This window comes from Rattus norvegicus, chromosome 10 (assembly GCF_036323735.1).
Source record: "Rattus norvegicus strain BN/NHsdMcwi chromosome 10, GRCr8, whole genome shotgun sequence".
In the NCBI taxonomy this organism is placed as follows: domain Eukaryota; kingdom Metazoa; phylum Chordata; class Mammalia; order Rodentia; family Muridae; genus Rattus; species Rattus norvegicus.
The window spans coordinates 51,137,287-51,162,187 of record NC_086028.1 but is presented as its reverse complement, the minus strand read 5'-3'; the positions used below and the strand labels follow the sequence as shown (position 1 = coordinate 51,162,187).

The following is a 24,901-nucleotide window of genomic DNA, read 5'->3' as shown; positions in this document are numbered from 1 at the left end:
TTTTAGAAGTATACTATTTCTCAGTAAGAGAACATATTCCTCAGTTGGTTTCTTTGTTCTAAGGCTTACCATTGGGGAGACAGTGGTACATTATTTAGTGGACTCCTAATACACTCGTGTATGGGGAAGAAAAAGGAAGAAGATGGACAAGAAAGAGAAAAGTATGAAAAGAAGTCATAAGAGAAGGAGGAAAGGGGAAAGAAGAGAAAAATTTAAAAAAATAAGAGGGAGGAGAAGAGTAATGATTTAGGAATCCTCCATCACTTGTGATACTCATTGTTTTCATGATAAAAAAGAATGTCTCCAAAGACAGACAAGTTAGAAAATGTGTTTATAATACCCCTAAATGTCATTCTCCGTCTTCTGATACAGCGTCAGACCTACGAATTCGAGGTTCAATTCCAGATCAAAACTGTTTCAGATATAGTCTAGGCTGGTATCCAACTTGAGGTCCACCTGCCACAGCTAGTTGGGAACAAGACTAGACTATACAACTAGATCTTACCTCAAAAATATCAAAAGCAAAACCCCACTACTCTGGAAAGTCTGTGGTGCTAGGGTTCCCACACCAAGGGAAAGTATGTGTTTACTCACAATTAGCTCTTACATTTTGAACATTAGTTGAGAGAGACATTACTTATAAAACAACCTCATGCTTAAACTCACTGCAGTGTGATGGAGTCTAGATATTACTATCTACATTTCCTAAATATAAAGCAAGAGGTAAATTGGTCAAGTTCACATTACTCTTCAGTGGCAGCACTAAAGGAGAACTGGTCAACCACCCCTGATCAGAAGCAGACTTGTTTAGGGTCTTGTCTGGACATTCGCCTTCTCATCTAGAAATCCTGAAACCCATGACTCACCTGAATACTTTGGAATAGTTTTATCAAGTCTGACACAAACCTAGATATATATGGGAAGAGATCATTGATTAATTGAGAAAATGCCTCCATAGAATTGACCTGTGGTTAAATCTGAGAGACATGTTCTTGATTAATAATTGATATGGGAGGTTCAGCCCACTGTAAGCAGTGCATCCATTGGTTATAGAAGAAAGTAAGCTGAACAAGCCATGGGGAGCAAGCCTACAAGAAACATTCCTCCATAGCCTCCTTATTAGTTCCTGCTTCTAAGTTTCTGCCTTGAGTTCCTGTCCTAATTCCCCCAGGCAAGCAACGAGGAAAAATAAAACCATGTCTCCCTGGGTTGCTTTTGATTGTGGAGTTTTATCACAACAGTAGTAGAAACCCTACCCAAGACAGACATTATTACCTCCATTCAGTAGAGACTTGAAGTTACTGGCTAGGAAATAAGGATGTGGATGCAGGAACTGGGAGACAGAAAGCTCAAGGTGGTATTAGCACAATGGTTAGAAATGGGTGAGAAGAGCAGTGGTGGGTAGTGAGGAAGCAAAGGATGAGACTACAAGACAATTTGAGACCTGAAGAGAGGCCCTTGTAAAAGGTTTTGCTTTAGTATATAATATTTACCAAGCACAGCACTGAGCCTTTTTATCAACTCTTTCAATCCTCTCAACACCCATAGAAAGTAAAACATGGACTACAGTCAACTGTCTTTAATCTTGCATTCCACAGAGTTGGATTCAACCTACTATGAATGGAAATTACTCTGAAAACTTGGATCTTTACACAACAGATTATTTTCTTTCTGATCAGTGTTCCACTAATCGTACAATATATAGCAACTATTGACCTTATCAACTTCATTAGCTGTTATGCATAATTTAGTCATGGTTGAAGGCATGCAGAAGGATTTGCATTCACTATATGTTTATACTGCTGTATTTCATATGAATACATGAGTGTACATGGTTTATGATACTCAAGAGCATCCTGGAGCCAGGGCCCATGGGTCCACAGGGATGGCTCTATTTCCATTAAAAAAAAATGATACAATTATCAGGTTCCATAGGTAATTTAGAGCCACAAAGTGCCTTCCAGAAAGTGGATATTCTATTCTAAGCTTGTTTTGTGTGATGAATCAGTGTCATGGAAGAATCAGAAAGGGGAGAGATGCCAAACAGAGGCTGAGTCTCTTGTTATCCTTGCCTGTCTTTACATAACTCATGCAGTCTGAGAGGCAACACCTTGGGCTCTATATCTCAGCCTGGCCTCTTGGCAGCCTATCAGATGTCAGCCAGCTGTCATAGCATTGGGAAGGACATTTCCCATTGGAGTACTACCTCCTTTGACTCCAGCTGCACAGCTCTGCCCATGTCCCCCCAGAGGACAGCTTCAAGTTCAGAACTTGACCTCTGCCTCCTGTTTTCTTCTTGGCAGCTTGTCTGAAGGCCTGGTAAGATATTAGGTGGTTAATTGAACAGCCAATAGGAGAAATATCCTTCCTACAGAACCCAGCTCATTTCAAGCCTTTGTATATTCTCCACTCATTGTAATCACAGTAGAATTTGGTGGGCTGTGGTCACAGAAATCATGAACCAATTTTCCCTGCTCGGGGGCAGCATATAACAAATTAAGACAGTGCACAATTTGTACTTGACCAGTTCACAGCTGTTGAGCACTTCATTGCTAGTCAGTGTGACTATGATTGCAACAAGAACTATAAAAGTCAAGAAATAATGCCCCTCACTGTCAATTGTCAAACCTCAGAAGCCAGGACTCCCAAGTGGCACTTGATCTCACACTCCACATTTTATGTATGTGGGATACCTCAGAGAGTTAATGAGAAGAAAGAGGCCAAAGTATATATCTGGCTAGGACCACAGGAACTTCCTCTTCTTTCTTTATTTTCTTTAAATTTTTCTTTTTTATACTCTATTGAGTATTGAGCATGCAGGCAGAAAAGCACTCAGGTCCCAAGAATCTGACTTGGTTAATTACCACAAGTGACCACATCCTGTAATCACACCTTATCAAGAACAGCACCCCACACTCAGATTTTTATTCACTCTTCCCTCTGCCTTCTAGCCATCAATATTATCCAGACTTCTAACATCACATATTATTCTGGCCTAAGTGTTAAACTTTTTAACAATAAAATTCAAGTGAATGTTTCCAATTCATTCAATGTTTCTTTCCTTGTTCATTGCTTTAGTTGTATTGTTGGATTTAAAGGAAACATTCAAGGAAGGGTGGGATAGTACAGACCATCAAGTCTAGCACTGTAGACAAAGAAGTCAAAGGCTGCCTTGAGCCTGAGACAGATAGCCTACATAGCAAGTTAAACTATACAGTGAGACTCTGTCTCAAACAAACAAACAAAAAAACAAAAACAAAAAAGTTACATTTATATTTCTTTCCAACCCTTAATTTTTATTTTTCTCTTATGTGTGGATTGTTTTTTTGTTTGTTTATTTGTTTGTTTTTGTTTTTTTGCCCCAACTTCCACTAGAGTTTTTAAGAGGAGTGCTGAGAACAGAATCTTTCACACTCCTAGTTTCTCAGAGATAAATGCTTTAACAGCTCATCAATACAGTATTTTCCATAGGTTTCTTTTTTTTTTTTTTTTTTTTTTTTTTATTAACTTGAGTATTTCTTATATACATTTCGAGTGTTATTCCCTTTCCCGGTTTCCGGGCAAACATCCCCCTCCCCCCTCCCCTTCCTTATGGATGTTCCCCTCCCAACCCTCCCCCCATTGCCGCCCTCCCCCCATAGACTAGTTCACTGGGGGTTCAGTCTTAGCAGGACCCAGGGCTTCCCCTTCCACTGGTGCTCTTACTAGGATATTCATTGCTACCTATGGGGTCAGAGTCCAGGGTCAGTCCATGTATAGTCTTTAGGTAGTGGCTTAGTCCCTGGAAGCTCTGGTTGCTTGGCATTGTTGTACTTTTGGGGTCTCGAGCCCCTTCAAGCTCTTCCAGTTCTTTCTCTGATTCCTTCAATAGGGGACCTATTCTCAGTTCAGTGGTTTGCTGCTGGCATTCGCCTCTATATTTGCTGTATTCTGGCTGTGTCTCTCAGGAGCGATCTACATCCGGCTCCTGTCGGTCTGCACTTCTTTGCTTCATCCATCTTGTCTAATTGGGTGGCTGTATATGTATGGGCCACATGTGGGGCAGGCTCTGAATGGGTGTTCCTTCAGTCTCTGTTTTAATCTTTGCCTCTCCCTTCCCTGCCAAGGGTATTCTTTTTCCTCATTTAAAGAAGGAGTGAAGCATTCACATTTTGATCATCCGTCTTGAGTTTCGTTTGTTCTAGGGATCTAGGGTAATTCAAGCATTTGGGCTAATAGCCACTTATCAATGAGTGCATACCATGTATGTCTTTCTGTGATTGGGTTAGCTCACTCAGGATGATATTTTCCAGTTCCAACCATTTGCCTACGAATTTCATAAACTCATTGTTTTTGATAGCTGAGTAATATTCCATTGTGTAGATGTACCACATTTTCTGTATCCATTCCTCTGTTGAAGGGCATCTGGGTTCTTTCCAGCTTCTGGCTATTATAAATAAGGCTGCGATGAACATAGTGGAGCACGTGTCTCTTTTATATGTTGAGGCATCTTTTGGGTATATGCCCAAGAGAGGTATAGCTGGATCATCAGGCAGTTCAATGTCCAATTTTCTGAGGAACCTCCAGACTGATTTCCAGAATGGTTTTACCAGTCTGCAATCCCACCAACAATGGAGGAGTGTTCCTCTTTCTCCACATCCTCGCCAGCATCTGCTGTCACCTGAGTTTTTGATCTTAGCCAATCGCACTGGTGTGAGGTGAAATCTCAGGGTTGTTTTGATTTGCATTTCCCTTATGACTAAAGATGTTGAACATTTCTTTAGGTGTTTCTCAGCCATTCGGCATTCCTCAGCTGTGAATTCTTTGTTTAGCTCTGAACCCCATTTTTTAATAGGGTTATTTGTTTCCCTGCGGTCTAACTTCTTGAGTTCTTTGTATATTTTGGAAATAAGGCCTCTATCTGTTGTAGGATTGGTAAAGATCTTTTCCCAATCTGTTGGTTGCCGTTTTGTCCTAACCACAGTGTCCTTTGCCTTACAGAAGCTTTGCAGTTTTATGAGATCCCATTTGTCGATTCTTGATCTTAGAGCATAAGCCATTGGTGTTTTGTTCAGGAAATTTTTTCCAGTGCCCATGTGTTCCAGATGCTTCCCTAGTTTTTCTTCTATTAGTTTGAGTGTGTCTGGTTTGATGTGGAGGTCCTTGATCCACTTGGACTTAAGCTTTGTACAGGGTGATAAGGATGGATCGATCTGCATTCTTCTACATGTTGCCCTCCAGTTGAACCAGCACCATTTGCTGAAAATACTATCTTTTTTCCATTGGATGGTTTTGGCTCCTTTGTCAAAAATCAAGTGACCATAGGTGTGTGGGTTCATTTCTGGGTCTTCAATTCTATTCCATTGGTCTATCTGTCTGTCTCTGTACCAATACCATGCAGTTTTTATCACTATTGCTCTGTAATACTGCTTGAGTTCAGGGATAGTGATTCCCCCTGAAGTCCTTTTATTGTTGAGGATAGCTTTAGCTATCCTGGGTTTTTTGTTATTCCAGATGAATTTGCAAATTGTTCTGTCTAACTCTTTGAAGAATTGGATTGGTATTTTGATGGGGATTGCATTGAATCTGTAGATTGCTTTTGGTAAAATGGCCATTTTTACCATATTAATCCTGCCAATCCATGAGCATGGGAGATCTTTCCATCTTCTGAGGTCTTCTTCAATTTCTTTCTTCAGTGTCTTGAAGTTCTTATTGTACAGATCTTTTACTTGCTTGGTTAAAGTCACACCGAGGTACTTTATATTATTTGGGTCTATTATGAAGGGTGTCGTTTCCCTAATTTCTTTCTCGGCTTGTTTCTCTTTTGTATAGAGGAAGGCAACTGATTTATTTGAGTTAATTTTATACCCAGCCACTTTGCTGAAGTTGTTTATCAGCTTTAGTAGTTCTCTGGTGGAACTTTTGGGATCACTTAAATATACTATCATGTCATCTGCAAATAGTGATATTTTGACCTCTTCTTTTCCGATCTGTATCCCTTTGATCTCCTTTTGTTGTCTGATTGCTCTGGCTAGAACTTCAAGAACTATATTGAATAAGTAGGGAGAGAGTGGGCAGCCTTGTCTAGTCCCTGATTTTAGTGGGATTGCTTCAAGTTTCTCTCCATTTAGTTTAATGTTAGCAACTGGTTTGCTGTATATGGCTTTTACTATGTTTAGGTATGGGCCTTGAATTCCTATTCTTTCCAGGACTTTTATCATGAAGGGGTGTTGAATTTTGTCAAATGCTTTCTCAGCATCTAATGAAATGATCATGTGGTTCTGTTCTTTCAGTTTGTTTATATAATGGATCACGTTGATGGTTTTCCGTATATTAAACCATCCCTGCATGCCTGGGATGAAGCCTACTTGATCATGGTGGATGATTGTTTTTTTTTTTTTTTTTTTTATTATTTTTATTTTTTTTATTAACTTGAGTATTTCTTTTTTTTTTTTTTTAATTAACTTGAGTATTTCTTATATACATTTCGAGTGTTATTCCCTTTCCCGGTTTCCGGGCAAACATCCCCCTCCCCCCTCCCCTTCCTTATGGGTGTTCCCCTCCCAACCCTCCCCCCATTGCCGCCCTCCCCCCATAGACTAGTTCACTGTGGGTTCAGTCTTAGCAGGACCCAGGGCTTCCCCTTCCACTGGTGCTCTTACTAGGATATTCATTGCTACCTATGGGGTCAGTTTTGATGTGCTCTTGAATTCGGTTTGCCAGAATTTTATTGAGTATTTTTGCGTCGATATTCATAAGGGAAATTGGTCTGAAGTTCTCTTTCTTTGTTGTGTCTTTGTGTGGTTTAGGTATAAGAGTAATTGTGGCTTCATAGAAGGAATTCGGTAGGGCTCCATCTGTTTCAATTTTGTGGAATAGTTTGGATAATATTGGTATGAGGTCTTCTATGAAGGTTTGATAGAATTCTGCACTAAACCCGTCTGGACCTGGGCTCTTTTTGGTTGGGAGACCTTTAATGACTGCTTCTATTTCCTTAGGAGTTATGGGGTTGTTTAACTGGTTTATCTGTTCCTGATTTAACTTCGATACCTGGTATCTGTCTAGGAAATTGTCCATTTCCTGAAGGTTTTCAAATTTTGTTGAATATAGGTTTTTATAGTAAGATCTGATGATTTTTTGAATTTCCTCCCAATCTGTAGTTATGTCTCCCTTTTCATTTCTGATTTTGTTAATTTGGACACACTCTCTGTGTCCTCTCGTTAGTCTGGCTAAGGGTTTATCTATCTTGTTGATTTTCTCAAAGAACCAACTTTTGGTTCTGTTGATTCTTTCTATGGTCCTTTTTGTTTCTACTTGGTTGATTTCAGCTCTGAGTTTGATTATTTCCTGCCTTCTACTCCTCCTGGGTGTATTTGCTTCTTTTTGTTCTAGAGCTTTTAGGTGTGCTGTCAAGCTGCTGACATATGCTCTTTCCTGTTTCTTTCTGCAGGCACTCAGCGCTATGAGTTTTCCTCTTAGCACAGCTTTCATTGTGTCCCATAAGTTTGAGTATGTTGTATCTTCATTTTCATTAAATTCTAAAAAGTTTTTAATTTCTTTCTTTATTTCTTCCTTGACCAGGTTATCATTGAGTAGAGCATTGTTCAATTTCCACGTATATGTGGGCATTCTTCCCTTATTGTTATTGAAGACCAGTTTTAGGCCGTGGTGGTCCGATAGCACGCATGGGATTATTTCTATCTTTCTGTACCTGTTGAGGCCCGTTTTTTGACCAATTATATGGTCAATTTTGGAGAAAGTACCATGAGGAGCTGAGAAGAAGGTATATCCTTTTGCTTTAGGATAGAATGTTCTATAAATATCCGTTAAGTCCATTTGGCTCATGACTTCTCTTAGTCTGTCTACATCACTGTTTAATTTCTGTTTCCATGATCTGTCCATTGATGAGAGTGGGGTGTTGAAATCTCCCACTATTATTGTGTGAGGTGCAATGTGTGTTTTGAGCTTTAGTAAGGTTTCTTTTACATATGTAGGTGCCCTTGTATTTGGGGCATAGATATTTAGGATTGAGAGTTCATCTTGGTTGATTTTTCCTTTGATGAATATGAAGTGTCCTTCCTTATCTTTTTTGATGACTTTTAGTTGGAAATTGATTTTATTTGATATTAGAATGGCTACTCCAGCTTGCTTCTTCTGACCATTTGCTTGGAAAGTTGTTTTCCAGCCTTTCACTCTGAGGTAGTGTCTGTCTTTGTCTCTGAGGTGTGTTTCCTGTAGGCAGCAGAATGCAGGGTCCTCGTTGCGTATCCAGTTTGTTAATCTATGTCTTTTTATTGGGGAGTTGAGGCCATTGATATTGAGAGATATTAAGGAATAGTGATTATTGCTTCCCGTTATATTCATATTTGATGTGAGGTTATGTTTGTGTGCTTTCATTCTCTTTGTTTTGTTGCCAAGACGATTAGTTTCTTGCTTCTTCTAGGGTATAGCTTGCCTCCTTATGTTGGGCTTTACCATTTATTATCCTTTGTAGTGCTGGATTTGTAGAAAGATATTGTGTAAATTTGGTTTTGTCATGGAATATCTTGGTTTCTCCATCAATGTTAATTGAGAGTTTTGCTGGATACAGTAATCTGGGCTGGCATTTGTGTTCTCTTAGGGTCTGTATAACATCAGTCCAGGATCTTCTGGCCTTCATAGTTTCTGGCGAGAAGTCTGGTGTGATTCTGATAGGTCTCCCTTTATATGTTACTTGACCTTTTTCCCTTACTGCTTTTAATATTCTTTCTTTATTTTGTGCGTTTGGTGTTTTGACAATTATGTGACGGGAGGTGTTTCTTTTCTGGTCCAATCTATTTGGAGTTCTGTAGGCTTCCTGTATGTCTATGGGTATCTCTTTTTTTAGGTTAGGGAAGTTTTCTTCTATGATTTTGTTGAAGATATTTACTGGTCCTTTGAGCTGGGAGTCTTCACTCTCTTCTATACCTATTATCCTTAGGTTTGATCTTCTCATTGAGTCCTGGATTTCCTGTATGTTTTGGACCAGTAGCTTTTTCCGCTTTACATTATCTTTGACAGTTGAGTCAATGATTTCTATGGAATCTTCTGCTCCTGAGATTCTCTCTTCCATCTCTTGTATTCTGTTGGTGAAGCTTGTATCTACAGCTCCTTGTCTCTTCTTTTGGTTTTCTATATCCAGGGTTGTTTCCATGTGTTCTTTCTTGATTGCTTCTATTTCCATTTTTAATTCCTTCAACTGTTTGATTGTGTTTTCCTGGAATTCTTTCAGGGATTTTTGCGATTCCTCTCTGTAGGCTTTTACTTGTTTATTAATGTTTTCCTGTGCTTCCCTAAGTGTGTTCAGGTCTTTCCTGAAGTCCTCCAGCATCATGATCAAATATGATTTTGAAACTAGATCTTGCTTTTCTGGTGTGTTTGGATATTCCATGTTTGTTTTGGTGGGAGAATTGGGCTCCGATGATGGCATGTAGTCTTGGTTTCTGTTGCTTGGGTTCCTGCGCTTGCCTCTCGCCATCAGATTATCTCTAGTGTTACTTTGTTCTGCTATTTCTGACAGTGGCTAGACTGTCCTATAAGCCTGTGTGTCAGGAGTGCTGTAGACCTGTTTTCCTCTCTTTCAGTCAGTTATGGGGACAGAGTGTTCTGCTTTCGGGCGTGTAGTTTTTCCTCTCTACAGGTCTTCAGCTGTTCCTGTGGGCCTGTGTCTTGAGTTCACCAGGCAGCTTTCTTGCAGCAGAAAATTTGGTCTTACCTGTGGTCCCGAGGCTCAGGTTTGCTCGTGGGGTGTTGTCCAGGGGCTCTCTGCAGCGGCAGCAACCAGGAAGACCTGTGCCGCCCCTTCCGGGAGCTTCAGTGTACCAGGGTTCCAGATGGTCTTTGGCTTTTTCCTCTGGCGTCCGAGATGTGTGTGCAGGGAGCAGTCTCTTCTGGTTTCCCAGGCCTGTCTGCCTCTCTGAAGGTTTAGCTCTCCCTCCCACGGGATTTGGGTGCAGAGAACTGTTTATCCGGTCTGTTTCCTTCAGGGTCCGGCGGTGTCTGTGGCAGGGGTCCTGCCGCTCCTGGGCCCTCCCCCACGGGAGCCCAGAGGCCTTATACAGTTTCCTCTTGGGCCAGGGATGTGGGCAGGGGTGAGCAGTGTTGGTGGTCTCTTCCGCTCTGCAGCCTCAGGAGTGCCCACCTGACCAGGCGGTTGGGTCTCTCTCTCACCGGGTCTGGGAGCAGAGAGCTGCTGCGGGCCGGGATCCGCGGGTTCCATAGGTTTCTTTAAGGCACTCTTTGCTGTCATAAGATGATTGTTTTATAATTTATTAAGAGTTTTATTTAGAACTAAGTATAGTAACTAAATTCATTTTCTGATTGAAATAATTAAATCTTTTTTCTTCCCTAGTCTGATACTATGCTAAATTATGTTACTTACTTTTGAATCATAATAACTTTGTATTCCTGGAGTAACTTGGTTACTACCTGTACACTTTCCTTAGATTCAGCTTTCTAACTTACATAATTTCTACATCTGAATTGCTAAATCTCCATTCTTGCCAACCTAAAGTTCTAAAATCTAAATAAAATGCCTTGGAATTTTTTTCCATTTTTTTTCCATTTTTGGAAGATTTTGTGAAACATTGCATTGTACACTCCTCACGGGGTTGACAGCCACCTAGAGTTTTCTTTGCAGAAGTTTGAAATTATGAACTTGGTTTTTGATACACATAATACTACTACATTTTGTATCATATATTTACCACTATATCATTTAACAATAGGTAAAAATTCTGTTGTCCTTATATTGCCTTTGAAGACTTTCTGCAGGCAGAGTTCTGGCTCTCTTCAGGAACTGCTTTTCTTCCCAAAACCTTCAGCTGGCTGGTGGTAGCCCACCTATGCAGCGGCTTCACAGCCACAGACACAGTTATCTGTGGCATTCATTTTTCTCCTGTGTCACTTCTGCAAAGGAATCAGCCACTGTTAGTCCTTGTTTTTGTTTTTTAATGAAAATTGAAAGAACCCAATATTTGACTTTATTAAATGTTTTGGTTTGATACTTGTTTTTTAAAATATATATTACGAATATTTACTCTTTCATTTGTTCCCTTACTATTTAACTTGGACATGGATTCCTTTAGCTTAGTTTTCATATCTTGATATGGTTTCTTATCTTAGTAACTGTCCTCCCGACTTTTCTGTAGTGTTCACTTTAGGGTTTTCAATTTTCCTTGGGCTCTTGTTCCTTCTTGCTCTCTTGTTTTGCCTTTCCTTCCCCCTCTCTTCCCATTCATCCCCCCCCTCTCTCCATGTGCTCATGGCCTCTCTCTCTCTCTCTCTCTCTCTCTCTCTCTCTCTCTTTCTCTGCCTCTCTGCCTTTCTCTTTCTCTGACTCTACTACCCTTTTGACTCCCTTCCCATGCCTGAATAAACCCTATTCTATACTAAAAATGAAAAATTCCCTCTGCATTTGCAACATGCAGGTTTGCCGTGTTGCATAGTTTATAACCTTCAGTGTAGCATTCATTTTCAAACATTTAGAAGTTTTGGCTGTTGTTGTTGTTGTTGTTGTTGTTGTTGTTGTTGATGATGATGATGATGGTGATGATGATGATGGTGATGATGATGATGATGGTGATGATGATGATGATGATGATGATAACTACCTAATTTCAGCAAATTCCATGTGATTTCATTCAGTTGAAATTCATTAAGATTCACCATGTTTCCCCTGACACAATTAACATGCACTTTTGAGAAATATGTTCTCAGACTTTAGGAATAGTTTAATCAATACATTAATTAGTACATGTTTTTAAATCATGTAACTTAAGGTTAATATATTTTTACTGATACTGATTTTTTTAAAAAAAATCTATATGTTCTGCAAGTCTTTGAGAAAGATTTGTGAAAATCTCCCAAGTAGTATGAACATATGGACATATCTTCTTTTTCTATTCATTTTTTACTCTTTGAAGTAATATTGACAGAAGATAGAAAGTTAAACCACTCTATTTCCTCACATATATGGATATAGTTAGAACTAGCCCACCTTCTTGAACTGTTGCTTGCATATTAAATGTAATTCTTTACCTTCAGAAAAGCCCTTGCTTTAAAGTTGACTTTGTCTGATGATAGCACAACTAATCCACATTCCTTTAGTCTGTAATTTCACTTGCCCATTGGTGTCCACAGGACACCGGACCACGACCCCTCATAGATATGAACATCTCCAGATGCTCAGGTCCTTTATGTGAAATATCAGAGTAGTTTTGTTGTTGTTTCTATCTTTTTGCCAATGCTGGAAATTGAGCCAAAGCCTCAGGCATAATAAACTAATCTTCTAACTTCTGTCCTTTCCATGGAAATTGATGTAACCTGCACACATCTCCCCTGATACTTCAGATAATTGTCAGGTTACACAAAACACCTAACACAATGCACATGTCACTTAGGTAGTTGTGATTGTTTATTGTTTAGAGACTAATGGCAAAAAATGTACACAAGTGCTGCAGACATAATCCTCTCTGAATATGTGTTATCTAAGACTGGCTGAACCATGGATTGGAGAGCCCACGGATAGGAAAAGCTTCTTTTCTGTCTTATGCTCAGATTTCCTATATTCTTATGCTTGAGAATAAACGTTAGTGTTATCTATACATTTGGCTTTTAGAAAGCAAGCCTGGCAGTTGTGACTTTCCTGAATACTGTTCATCCGCTCATGTTGTTATACCTAGGCATGCATTTGAGGTTCCGGCTTCCTGTACTACTTTCGTGTGTTTCCCGCCATTCTGTTTCCTTTCTCTCCCTTCTTGTATTCTATGGAACTTCTGGACATTTCTGCTATTTTATTTTCTCCTTCTTTCAAGATATATATTTTGTTTGCTATTCCTCTAGTGAATGCTGTATCAATCAGAGTTTCATGAAAGTTAGTATTTGTTCAGTCCAATGCCTAGACCTAGATCCTCTATGAATTGGGTCTCTCTCTCTTTCTCTCTCTCTCTCTCTCTCTCTCTCTCTCTCTCTCTTCTATCAATCATCATTATCATGACCATCACCACCACCACCACCACCACCATTATCATCTGACTTTTGTGAGACAGGGATGCCCTGGCTGTCCTGGAATTACCTCTGTAGAACAGGTTAGCCTTGAACTCAGAAATCTGCCTGCCCCTGTCTCCTGAATGCTGGGATTAAAGGCATTTGCCACTACCACCCAGCTCCTCCTTTTTCTTTTCCTCTTGGTTTCAGTCATTCAATCTTATCTGGTCCTGACATTCCTCATAATTTTTGTTTGATATGCAGTTCTGATTGGCTTTACCATGAGCAGATAATTTGAGGGCTGAACAATGATGGTTTTCTTTGAAGGTCACACACTTCTGCTTGTCTGTGCGTCTCTGTAGCCCACAGTGATTGCACCTTGGCTTCCATCTCTGTAAGAGCTGACTACAACCCTTTGGGTTCCCTATGGGTTTTAAGTATGGTTCTCCTTATTGTAAACCTAGTTTTGAAAACCTAGTTTTCATCCTCCCCTTCCCACTCCATGAGACAAGACAAGATCATGCAACATCTTAACCTCCTCCTTGTCTCCATCTTTTCCTTGTCCTAACTTGTATCCATAGTTGGTGAACTGAGAAAAGTCTCAAGACGAAAAGTGATATTGGTTATCTGACTCATTTATCTGGCATTTTATCCTCTTAAGTCTTCACTATCTTGGTTATTCTCTAGGCAGTGACTGAAAATAGGAAGCTTGAAAACACATTTTCTGTCTTTTCTTATTAACCTTAGAGGGTTTATGCATGATCAGCTAGTAAGCCATCACTAAAACAAATCTTGAAAGATTTCTTGCTATGCCATATAACGATATGTAGAAGATTTAATACTAGGCCACTCTTTGTTTCAATAAAAATTCATTTCAAGGGGCTAGAGAGTAGTTAAAAGCATGTATTGCTCCTGAGTTCAGGTCCCAGCACCCATATAACTTATATGGGTTTATAACTTTCCATAATCTCTGATCCAGAGGATTTGGCAACTCTGGACCCTAGATACCTGAACTTATATCCATATATCCACACTCAGATACACATACATATGAGCAATTTTTAAATAAATCTTTCAAAAGGCGGATCCATTGTAAATATCTGTCTGGCAGCATGCTAGGCACTGGATATACAATGACAGGAATCAACTGCAGTCACTGAAATTCATTTGCTTCCCTTTGAGAGAGTTATCATGGTCTGTAGTAAATGAACTTGAAGAAATAAATAATCAGAAGAGCTAATAATTCTTATATTTTGGAGGTTTATACAGAAAAGGCCATATGGGACATATCAGAGGTTATGGGTGCTATTGAACAGGGAGGGAGAACTTATAAGTCTTCCACAAAGGCATTGGAATGAAATCATGACAGATGAGCAGAGGAAGCAAAAAAGGAAGCAAAAGTATGCATGGTCAGAAAAACAAAACTGAAAGCGTAAACTAGGTGTTTAGGGAAGCAATGATGAGGATGTTTATAAAGAAGTAGACCATAGCAATGTTAGGACCAGATGTTTGGTTTGTGTACTTAAAGTCTAAGTATGAACAATAAGGAACCATTAAGTGGTCCCCATCTTCTCCAGGACAAGAAGGCAATGAGAGTAAACCAGATGATTGTTTTGAAGCTAGATAGAGGACCCCTGAGGTTGTTAAGTCTGCCTCCATTTGCCTTTTCATGAAAAGCAGATGTTCATGTGTTGGATAATAACAGGAAAGAGAGGTGACAGATTGACATCTCTATAATACATAAGAGAACTCAATAAAGATGAGCATTTTGGCTGCTGGCCTGCCAAGGCAAACTATTTTTCTCCTATTATCTGTCATTGTTCTGATGTTAATGCATTCAATCATTACCACCATCAATTTGTAAAACAAACCTTTTAGGAATGAAATATGATGTGTCTTCCCCCCAAAACGCCTTGTCAACATTCCAAGTTTCCCTTCCTCTATAACAAACTCCTTAGTGAGATAATCCTGAGGTACCATCCCAGGTTGGACATAATGCTCTAGAACAGTTTGGCAAACCTTTATCTCTAAAAATACTTACATTATGATTCATAACAATAGCAAAATTACAGCTATGAAGTAGCAATGGAAATAATTTTATGGTTTGGGGCTCACCCCAACATGAAGAACTGAATTAAAGGGTAACAGCATTAGGAAAATTGACATCCACTTCTCTAGAAAGTGTTGTACTTCTGAAATGTCGTTAACATTATATGTTGTCTGTTCTCCTGGAAGGGCATTCTTTTCTCCTCCACTGAATGTGTGAAGTCCACACAGGACCTCGTAAAACTCTATCTGCATGAGTCAGACCGGGTTTATCGGGATAAGATGGTGGAGGAAAAGGATTTCAATCTTTTTGACAAACTCCAAACAGAATTCCTCAAGAAAAATTTTGACGTAAGTATTGTCTATGCTGTTTCTATATTTGAAACATAATGAGGACCATGCAGGTGATCACCAAAACCACTCTAGTCCATGAAGTCATGGAAAGCCAGAGATTGGGTTATAAAAAGAAATTATAGCATGACTTTCCCCAGTCCAAAAGAAATGGGCATGACACAGTTTATTCACAGATTTCACATCTACAGATCCCTAAAAGCATCTGATCCAAAGGCTTACATGATACTGAGGCTCTTTCTAACTGCCCGGGTGACATCGTAAATGGTGTCAGCATCCTGAGACTGTGAGCCCCCATCTCTCCCTTGATAGCCATCTTGAAGGTGTTCATAACTGAAAATGTGAAACAATTCTGAAACTCACATTTAGAATGATTCTGGACACTAGGTGTTTATATTAATGACGTAAATGCATTTTCCTGTCCAGAAATCAGAGAGAAAAATTACTGGTGATTGTTCCCTCATTGGCTCCTCCTCCTCTTCCTTCTCTTCTCCCCATCCTTATTCCCCTCACTCTTCCTTTTCAATGAGACAGGATTTTGCTATACAAGTAACCTATTCTTGAATTCACTCTGTATCAGAATCCCTATGCAGCCCAGGCTAGGCTTGAACCCTTGGCTTTCCTATCTCTACTTCCCAACACATGAGATCACAAGCATATGCCACCATGTGATCCCCTTTTCTGATACACCATGGTTCTGTGACTGTGATCCTTGACACATGCTCTTCTAAATAGTTGAAAAGAAGTCTTGACAGGAACAGTGGAGAGGGGCTTCATAGTACACCTCTGCCTTGGAAACTCACAGTGCATCTAATGCTTAAACCCAGAATCTGGAATCATCCTAATTTACACATTGCACCCTGAAACTCATTCACCTTTGTCAAGAGCTCCTAACTTCTAGAGAGAATGTCATATGGATTGTGGCTTGAGATATGTTGACCCTGGAACACTACCATTCCCAGTGACAAAATTACCCAGCAACTAGCATAAAAAGTTCTGCAGAGTCACCATGTTTTCTGTTTTCTCTTGAACTGGAATCATACCCTGTCTGTAATTACATTCTCTCTACATATGCTCAATGAATTAGCCTGTTCTTGATCATTTTAACAAAATGCCTTAAGCTTGGCAGTTTAGACATGGTTGTATTTGGAGCACAACACTACAAGCTGACAGTCTAAGATGGGGTAGCCCCGTTGGTTTGGTCTCTGTGAGCAGACTGACAGTGATGACTAATACAGAGTTAGATGGGACAGCACGCTCAAAGGAGATGAAATCAAGAACTTAGGTTTATTTTTAATGTACCATCAGAAGAGCTGACAGCTCTTTGCCCAAGATTAGAATCATTAGCTTCTTTTGTGACTGGGTTACCTCACTCAGGATGATATTTTCTAGTTTCATCCATTTGCCTAAGAATTTCACATAGTCATTGTTTTTAATAGCTGAGTAGTACTCCATTGTGTAGATGTACCACATTTTCTCTATCCATTCCTCTGTTGAAGGACATCTGGGTTCTTTCCAGCTTCTGGATATTATAAATAAGGCTGCTATGAACATAGTGGAGCATGTGCCCTTGTTGTACATTGGAGAATCTTTTGGGTGTATACCCAGGAGTGGTATGCACTCACTGATAAGTGGATATTAGCCCAAATGCTTGGAATCCCTAAGAAAAAAATTCACAGATAATATAAACCCAAGAAGGAAGACCAAGATGTGGATGTTTCATTCCTTCATAGAAGGGAGAACAAAATACTCCTTGGAGGAAATACAGGGACAAAGAGTGGAGCAGGGACTGAAGACAAGGTCACCCAGAGACTGCCCCATCTGGAGATCTATCCCATATGCAGCCACCAAACAGTCGCTATTGCTGATGCCAAGAAGTGCTTGCTGACAGGAGCCAGATGGTTATCTCCTGAGAGGCTCTGCCAGAGCCCTACTGATACTGATGAGGATGCTTGCAGCTAACCATTGGACTAAACAAGGGGATCCCAATGGAGGAGTTAGAGAAAAGACTGAAGGAGCTAAAGGGGTTTGCAACACCCTAGGAAGAACAACAATATCAACCAACCAGACACCACCAGAGTTCCCAGGGACTAAACCACCAACCAATGCGTACACATGAAGGGACACATGACTCTAGCCACATATGTAGCAGAGGATGGCATTGTCCAGCATCAATAGGAGAGAAAGCCCTTGGTCTTGTGAAGGCTTGTTTCCCTAATGTAATGTAATTCCAGGTCACTGAGGTTGGAGTGGGTGGGTGGAAGTGGGAACATTCTCATAGAAACAGGGAGGGGGGAGGGAGGAGGGGAGAGGTCTGAAAGGGGATAACATTTGAAATATAAATACATAAAATATCCAAGAAAAAAGAAAAGAAAAGAAAGGATCATTAGCTTCATAGAGCTGTGTCCCCAGTGATACAACTACCTCTGTCTGGCCCCACCTTTTAAAGAGCCCACTGCCTATTACATGGCCAACTGGGGATCTAGCTGCCACAGGTGAACCTTTGGGGAATGACCCACACCCATACTGCAGTACCTTCTTTGGATCAGCGCCATATTTTCTCCTGATATGTGTGTCCCTGAAAATGGTACACATAATGTCCTCAACCAGTTATTCTAAACCTGTTCATCACTAACACTTTGGCGCCTCTAACTCTAAAAATATTTACATTACGATTCATAACAGTAGCACAATTACAGTCATGAAGAGGCAATGAAAATAATGTTGTGGTTGGGGGTCACCACAACATGAGGAACTTTATTAAAGGGTCACAGCATTAAGAATGTTGGGAACCCTGCTTCAGAAAGTGCTTTTAACTGTCATACTTCTGACACCATCCTAATTTACATATAACCCATCCCAGTCTAAATGGCAAACTTTCTGGTGCTGAGCAGAACTTTCGAGTAGCTTCTTTTTGGCCGGCTGTTTTCAAGGTAAACACCTTCATTTCTATTTCCCTCGTTATTTTTATGGAGCCTGGCGTTCAGATCTCTCACATCTGAGATGGTCCCCTGTGAGCACTGCAGCGTTAGCCATTTGTGTACTTAGAGTTAACTTTGCAAGTAATCCTTGTCTTTATGAGCTGGTCTGTGCTGAAACTTTAAAGTCACAACACTTGGTTTTTGAAGTACAGATCCTTATGAGGGTTTGATGAAAAAGCTCACATCATTTGATCAGAGACCAAAATATAGTTCACACAGCCATTATTCTAACTAACAACACTTGTGAAGACAGCTGAGGCCCCTTACCTGCACATATCCTAACACTGGTATCAGCACAAAATTGCCTGATTCCTCCCAAAGGAATTCAGCCCCCTTTTTACTGCTTGTAGCTTGTAGTGAAACACAGTATAACTGTTAAGGATGCTTTGATTCATTGTATCAGGTGGCTTCCTTTCTCCCTTCTGCACAACATGGCTCTGATCATTAAACTGGAGACTTGTTTTGTTCATCAAAGAATCTTTGTATCTCAGGCTTCTCAAAACTGTACTTTGTTTTCTCTCCTGATAGATCCTTAGTGAAAACTGACACCCATCAGGATCAACCCAGTAGGTTAGCTTGTTCTTAAGATGGGCAACTGGATTTCTGCATTCCTTTCCTGTCCTTACTTATTTGCTTTATGTATGTCTATTTTGTGTGTATATGTGTTTGCCTACATGTGTTTCTATTACCATGTGGCATGCCTGGTGCCCTGGGAGGCTGGAAGAGGGCATTAGATCCCCTGAAACTGGAGTTAGAGGTGATTTAAGCCATCAAGTGGGCAGTGGGAATCAAACCTGGGTCCTCTAAAAGGGCATCCATGGCTCCTGACCATTGAGCCATCTCTCCAGACCTTTCCTATTTAAAATAACTTTTACTATGATACAACACCGTGACCAAAACCAATGAGTCAAAAGCATTTATTTCACTTACAGTTTCATGTTTCCTAAAGAACCCAAAGCCTCCAATCCAGGAAGTAACCCCACCCACAATAGGCTGGGCTCTCTTACATAAATCAGTAATTAAGAAAATTCCCTATAAGCTTCCATTTAGTCTGATCTTATATAAGCACTTTCTCTTTCTTTTTTTTTTTTTTAGAGTTATTCATTTATTTTACGCACAAGTACCCTGTAGCTGTCTTCAGACACACCAGAAGAGGGCATCAGATCTCATTACAGATAGTTGTGAGTCACAATGTGGTTGCTGGGATTTGAACTCAGGACCTCTGGAAGAGCAGTCAGTGCTCTTAACCGCTGAGCCACCTCTCCAGCCCCTATATAAGCACTTTCTCAACTGAAGCTCTCTCTTTTCTGATGACTCTAGGTTGAGACACATTAGACAAAAAACTAACCCAGACAGGACCCCTACTACGTCTTCTTAAACTAGACAAAGTAGTTCTTTTGCATTGCAATCGACCTACCCAGATGTCTAAGATAGGGTTTTGTCTTTCTTTCTTTCTTTCTTTCCTTCTTTCTTTCTTTCTTTCTTTCTTCCTTCCTTCCTTCCTTCCTTCCTTTCTTTCTCTTTTTACTTAATCACATTACATCCTGTTCACTGCCCCATCCCAGTTACTACCCCTTCCCACAATCCTTCCCCCTTTCCCCTCTCAGGGTTTTCCATGACTCTTAAAAGACCCTCAAGAGTCAGGGCACATCTGATACTCAATCTTCTATCCCTCTGTTCTTTTTCTCAGTCAGCAGGCCTAGTTTCCCTCTTTTGTGTTTGGGGGAATCTTGTCCAAGGAATTTATAAGACTAACAGGGTTATGACTTAGCCCTGGCAATGGCCCCTTCTGGTTACCTGTTCCCGGCATGAATTTCCTAATCTGAATTTCAGAAAGCTTCCTGGGATACATTACTTCTGTAATATTTTTTCCTACATGAAATCTTAATTATTTGACAAGCAAATAATTTACTACTTGTTCTCTAATGCAAACTAACAATAGAAGTTTCCAAAATGCTTAGAGAATAAATTGTTAACAAAGAAATGAAAAGTTGTCTCTGTTTAATTAATGGAAATGTACTAGTCATTATGCAATGTGCTAATATTTGTCCTGGAGTAAGATTTGACAAACAGGAAGGAAGAATTCTTACGAAAGTGTTATAAACAGTGCATTATACTCTAAATGTTTTAATATTGGAAGGAACCTTATATATAAACCAGAAAATTAAGGATGGGGAGCTACTAGTGATTATTCAGAACCAACCAAGCCTTCTCTATGGGTGGACCAACTTCACAAAAGATATGCTGTATGAGCATTCTGAAGGTTAGGGAATAAGAACCATTGAAATGGCTGTTGGGTAACTGAGGCCCCTGGATAGTGATACACTACATCCAGCATTACCAAAGGAGGCCCTGCCTAGAGAAATCTAGCCTTGTCCTCATCTACTCTCCTGAACACAAAAAGATTCATATAGTGCTTTGAAGGCAGATGCCTCCCACTTTCCACTTCCCACCATTAATTCATAAGGAGTAACAAATATTTATGAATCCCTGGAGCTGGTAAACCCATGGTAAACGTCTACTTCCCGGGAAAGTGTCAAAGAGAAAATTCCCAAGAGGACCTGATGCTTAATTTTCACTAAGTATGTGGAGAGAAAAAGCAGTCAGTTTGATATCTCCCCCATATTGGGTACCAATACAGAAGATCCTCTTCCCTGTGTCTTCTCTCCAGGATAGCAAAGGGATGCTGGAGCAGACCCAAAACCTGAACATGTATTGTCACTTTGCAAATGGCATTGGTGAGCCCAAGTACATGCCTGTGCAATCATGGGACCTTCTGAGCCAGACTCTGGTGGAAGCCCTGGAGAGCCACAACGAAGTGAATGCTGTGATGGACCTGGTTCTCTTTGAGGATGCCATACATCATATGTGAGTGTGCATCTCTTCCTTGCCTCCCCTCAGTGGCTTCTCCTTCCTAGGGTCAGAGGTCTCATTTGGTTATTTCAAGTCACTTTTTTCTAAAGTTTGTAAGTGAAGGTCAAGATGACTGGTAGCAGTGCTACAACTGCAGTTTCACTAATAGCCATAGGGGGCAGTAGAACACAGAGTTCAGCTCCAGCGAGCACCAGGACCCTCATCTACACACACACACACACACACACACACACAGAGAGAGAGAGAGAGAGAGAGAGAGAGAGAGAGAGAGAGGCACACTTACACTCTCACACACTTGTGCATCTTTTTCGAGTACTCATGTATTTCAAAACTTAAATATTATTATGCATGCTCTATTTAATGTATCACTTATCACTGGCAATAGTCACCAGCTCTCCCTGATAACTTACACTCACACAATGTGGCTCAGATCCAACTGTTTATGTTGACCAGTCTGAGATCTACTTGATACTCTTGGTGCCTCACAGTGTCCTCCCACTCTAACCAACTTCCCCAGGGTGTTCACTAACAAATGCTCACTGACACACAGCTGGCCCTGACTTGAAGGGAGCTGTTTCCTCTTTCCCACCCATCCCAAGAACCTCAGAGCTCAGAGAAGGACAAGGCTCCTATCCTCACCTTCACCACTATGGCACGATTTAAGTCATTTCTCCCTTTAAAAAGGTTTATTTGTTTCTATGTGTTAGGTGTGTAAGTGTGTTGCCTGAATGTATATATGGTACCAAGTACATGCCCAGTGCCTATAGAGGCCAGCAGAGGGCATCAGATCCCTTGGAACTGTGGTTACAGGTGATTGTAAGCCATGGCTAGGTGCTAGAAATCAAATCCAGGTCCTCTGCAAGAATAGAAAGTTTTCTTAACCACTAAGCCATCTCTCTAACCTACTCTGTCCCACACATTTCTCTTTCTAACCTTCAGAAGGCGCAGTCATTGTGAAGCACAGGGCTCTACTTTTATGCCCCCGGCCTCTCCGTGTCACTGTCTACTGAAGCCCAGCCATCTCCTAAGCACCTGAGCAATCTCCTTACCTCTGACTCCACTCATTCCCAACATCCAGCCCTGAACACTCTATTCCCTGGCCAATATGTCTCCTGTGACCTTAGCTACATGCTCCCACCCCTCCAACACATATTCTTCCCCAGCATGTCTACTCTCAGCACTGAGCTCTCTTCTAGAGTCTAAATTACAGGCATCTCTATGACTCGCACATCCATCTTTCTCTTCTACTCCCTCCAAGCTCCAGCTGTTCCCCAACTCCATCAAGGCTTCCATTTATGGGCCAGATGCTTTAATCATACTCTTGTACCCATTTCCCTGTCATGTCTTCTTAGTTAACAGATGGTTATCCTAGTCCAAACTTCTCTCACTCTCCTGTCAGAGTGTCTATGGGACCAAACACAATTCTCGTTAAACCACACTGCCGTCTATTTCATCCCTCTCCCAGTTGTTGAAGAAAATCCCTCAACCACGGTGGTTAGTGTTGCTTCTTCTTTGTGTCCACACACATCAGGTAGACCCTAATCATGGCCTGAAACCCTCCCCATCTACCCTGAGAACTTCATTCCCTTCAGCTTCCTGAAATAACTGCACAGATCTGATTGTGCTTTCTCCTCAGTCTCTGACAGCCCTGCCCTGCCTTCAGTTACTGCTACAGAATGCATCTTTTTTTCCTCATGTAAAATCTTTTAATTGACCACTTATAAGCAGCTATTTTAAAATGATTTATTACATTTAATGCCCTATTTATCTAAGACTAGAAAGATTGTAGCTGTGCCCCTGAATTTCACACATCATTTAAAAAATACTTGCCACATTGAAATCACACAAGCTTAGGACATGCAAAGTGACCATGACCATTACATTTTATACCTGAACTGTCAACATATAAAATATGCAAATAGAAATTTTAGCATTTTTTGTGTTTTTAATAGTCATTTTCTTTTTCTGTTTCCTTTTTATAATTTACTTTTTATTTTTATTTTTTAATTGGATATTTTATTTATTTACATTTCAAAGGTTATCCCCTTTCATGGTTTCCCTTCTGCAAACCCTTATCCCATCCCCACTTACCCTGCTTCTATGATGGTGCTTCCCCACTGACCCTCTCCATTATTCCTCTAATTGAGGCATCAAGCCTTCACAGAACCAAGTGCCTCCCCTCCCATTGATGCCAGATAAGGTCTCTTCAGCTCCTTCAGTCCTTCCCCTAACTCCTCCATTGGAGTCCCTGTGATCAGTCCAAAGGTTGTCTTTGAACATCTACATCTGTATTGGTCAGGATCTGGCAGAGCATCTTAGGAGGCAGCAGTATCAGCCTCCTGTCAGCAAGCACTTCTTGGCATCAGCAATGGTGTCTAGGTTTTATGTCTGCATGTGAGATGGATCCCCAGATGGGGCAGTCTCTGGATGACCGTTCCTTCACTCTGCTCTACTCTTTGTCCCTGTATTTCCTTTAGACAGGGACAATTCTGGGTTAAAATTTTGGAGATGGGTAGATGGCCCTATCCCTCAACCAGGGGTCATGCCTAACCTCTAGATACAGTCTTGACAGGTTCTCCCTCCCCTTTGTGGGAGTATTTCACCTAATGCCATGCCCATGGGGTCCTGGAAGGTTCTTGCTTTCCTGGCATCCAAGACTTCCTGTTTGCTACCCCCAGTCCCTCCTTCCCTATTGCTACATACTTCTGTTCAATTTCCTGACCCTCTGTACATCTCCTCCCATATCTGATTCTGCCCTTTTTACTGAAATAACAAAATGACTAGAAGAAAATGCTCATGCTCACCCCAATGTACACATCACCGACCTGAAAGCCCCCTGCCTCACTGCCTCATGCATTCTATGCACAAAGTCCTATCAGCCTTCCTGTTTCCATTCGAGTCACCTTGTTCTTTCTGAAGGCCAATCACTCTACCTGTCATGAGGTCCCATCCCTTCCCCTTCCTGGTAACTTTATTTCTTCCCATAGATATTTCCCCTCCCCTTCCTCCTTTCCCTTTCACCCCATCACTGATTTCTGGGTCACATGTGTCAGCATATGCAAACATTTTCACTTGTCAGAAATATAATAAGCTATTCCTTAGCCCAATCTCCCTTTTCATCTACCAATCCCCCATTTCTCTGCGCCTCTTCACAACAAAACCCATCACAAAGGCAGTCTATACCTGTCAACCTTTCTTGCCTCTAATTCTCTCTTCAACAGGCTCTTTTTGCTGCTCGAACAAAGGAACTGTCACTGTAAACAATCCAGACCTACCGTTCACTAAGGTCAAATGCTATGACCAGGTCCATACCTCATGCTCCTTGACCAGGTGCTGCATTTCTTATGATTCTCCGCTTGGTTTAACATCCACCCATCTCCCCATCCAACATAGGTTTGTAGACTACACAATATCTACGCAGTTCCCCTACTCAGCTTCCAGGAAGCAGTCTGGCCTCACTCTGTACCTTCTTCTCTCTCTGGGAGTAGACCGTCCCTCCAATGACTCCCTTCACCAGCAGATCCTGCTGTTTTTGCTATAAACTTTTTTTTCCTTTTCTTTTATTGGATTTTTTTTTATTTACATTTCCAATGTTATTCCCTTTCCTGGTTTCCTGAACATAAACCCTGTATCCCATCCTGCTCCCCTTCATCTATAAGGGTGTT

General features: G+C 40.8%; 1 protein-coding gene across 16 annotated transcripts in view; it reads left to right on the top strand.

The window, feature by feature from the left end:
* Dnah9 (dynein, axonemal, heavy chain 9) overlaps nucleotides 1–24,901 on the top strand; it is a 367,182-nt gene that overhangs the window by 201,790 nt on the left and 140,491 nt on the right. For all 16 annotated transcript variants that reach the window (XR_005490291.2, XR_005490292.2, XR_005490293.2 and 13 more), the window contains 2 exons: nucleotides 15,220–15,381; nucleotides 21,034–21,230. Coding sequence is in view for 13 of the 16 variants with exons in the window: in NM_001427097.1 (NP_001414026.1) it covers nucleotides 15,220–15,381; nucleotides 21,034–21,230 (359 nt within the window). In the remaining 3 variants the exon portion in view is untranslated. The remainder of the gene's footprint in view (nucleotides 1–15,219; nucleotides 15,382–21,033; nucleotides 21,231–24,901) is intronic.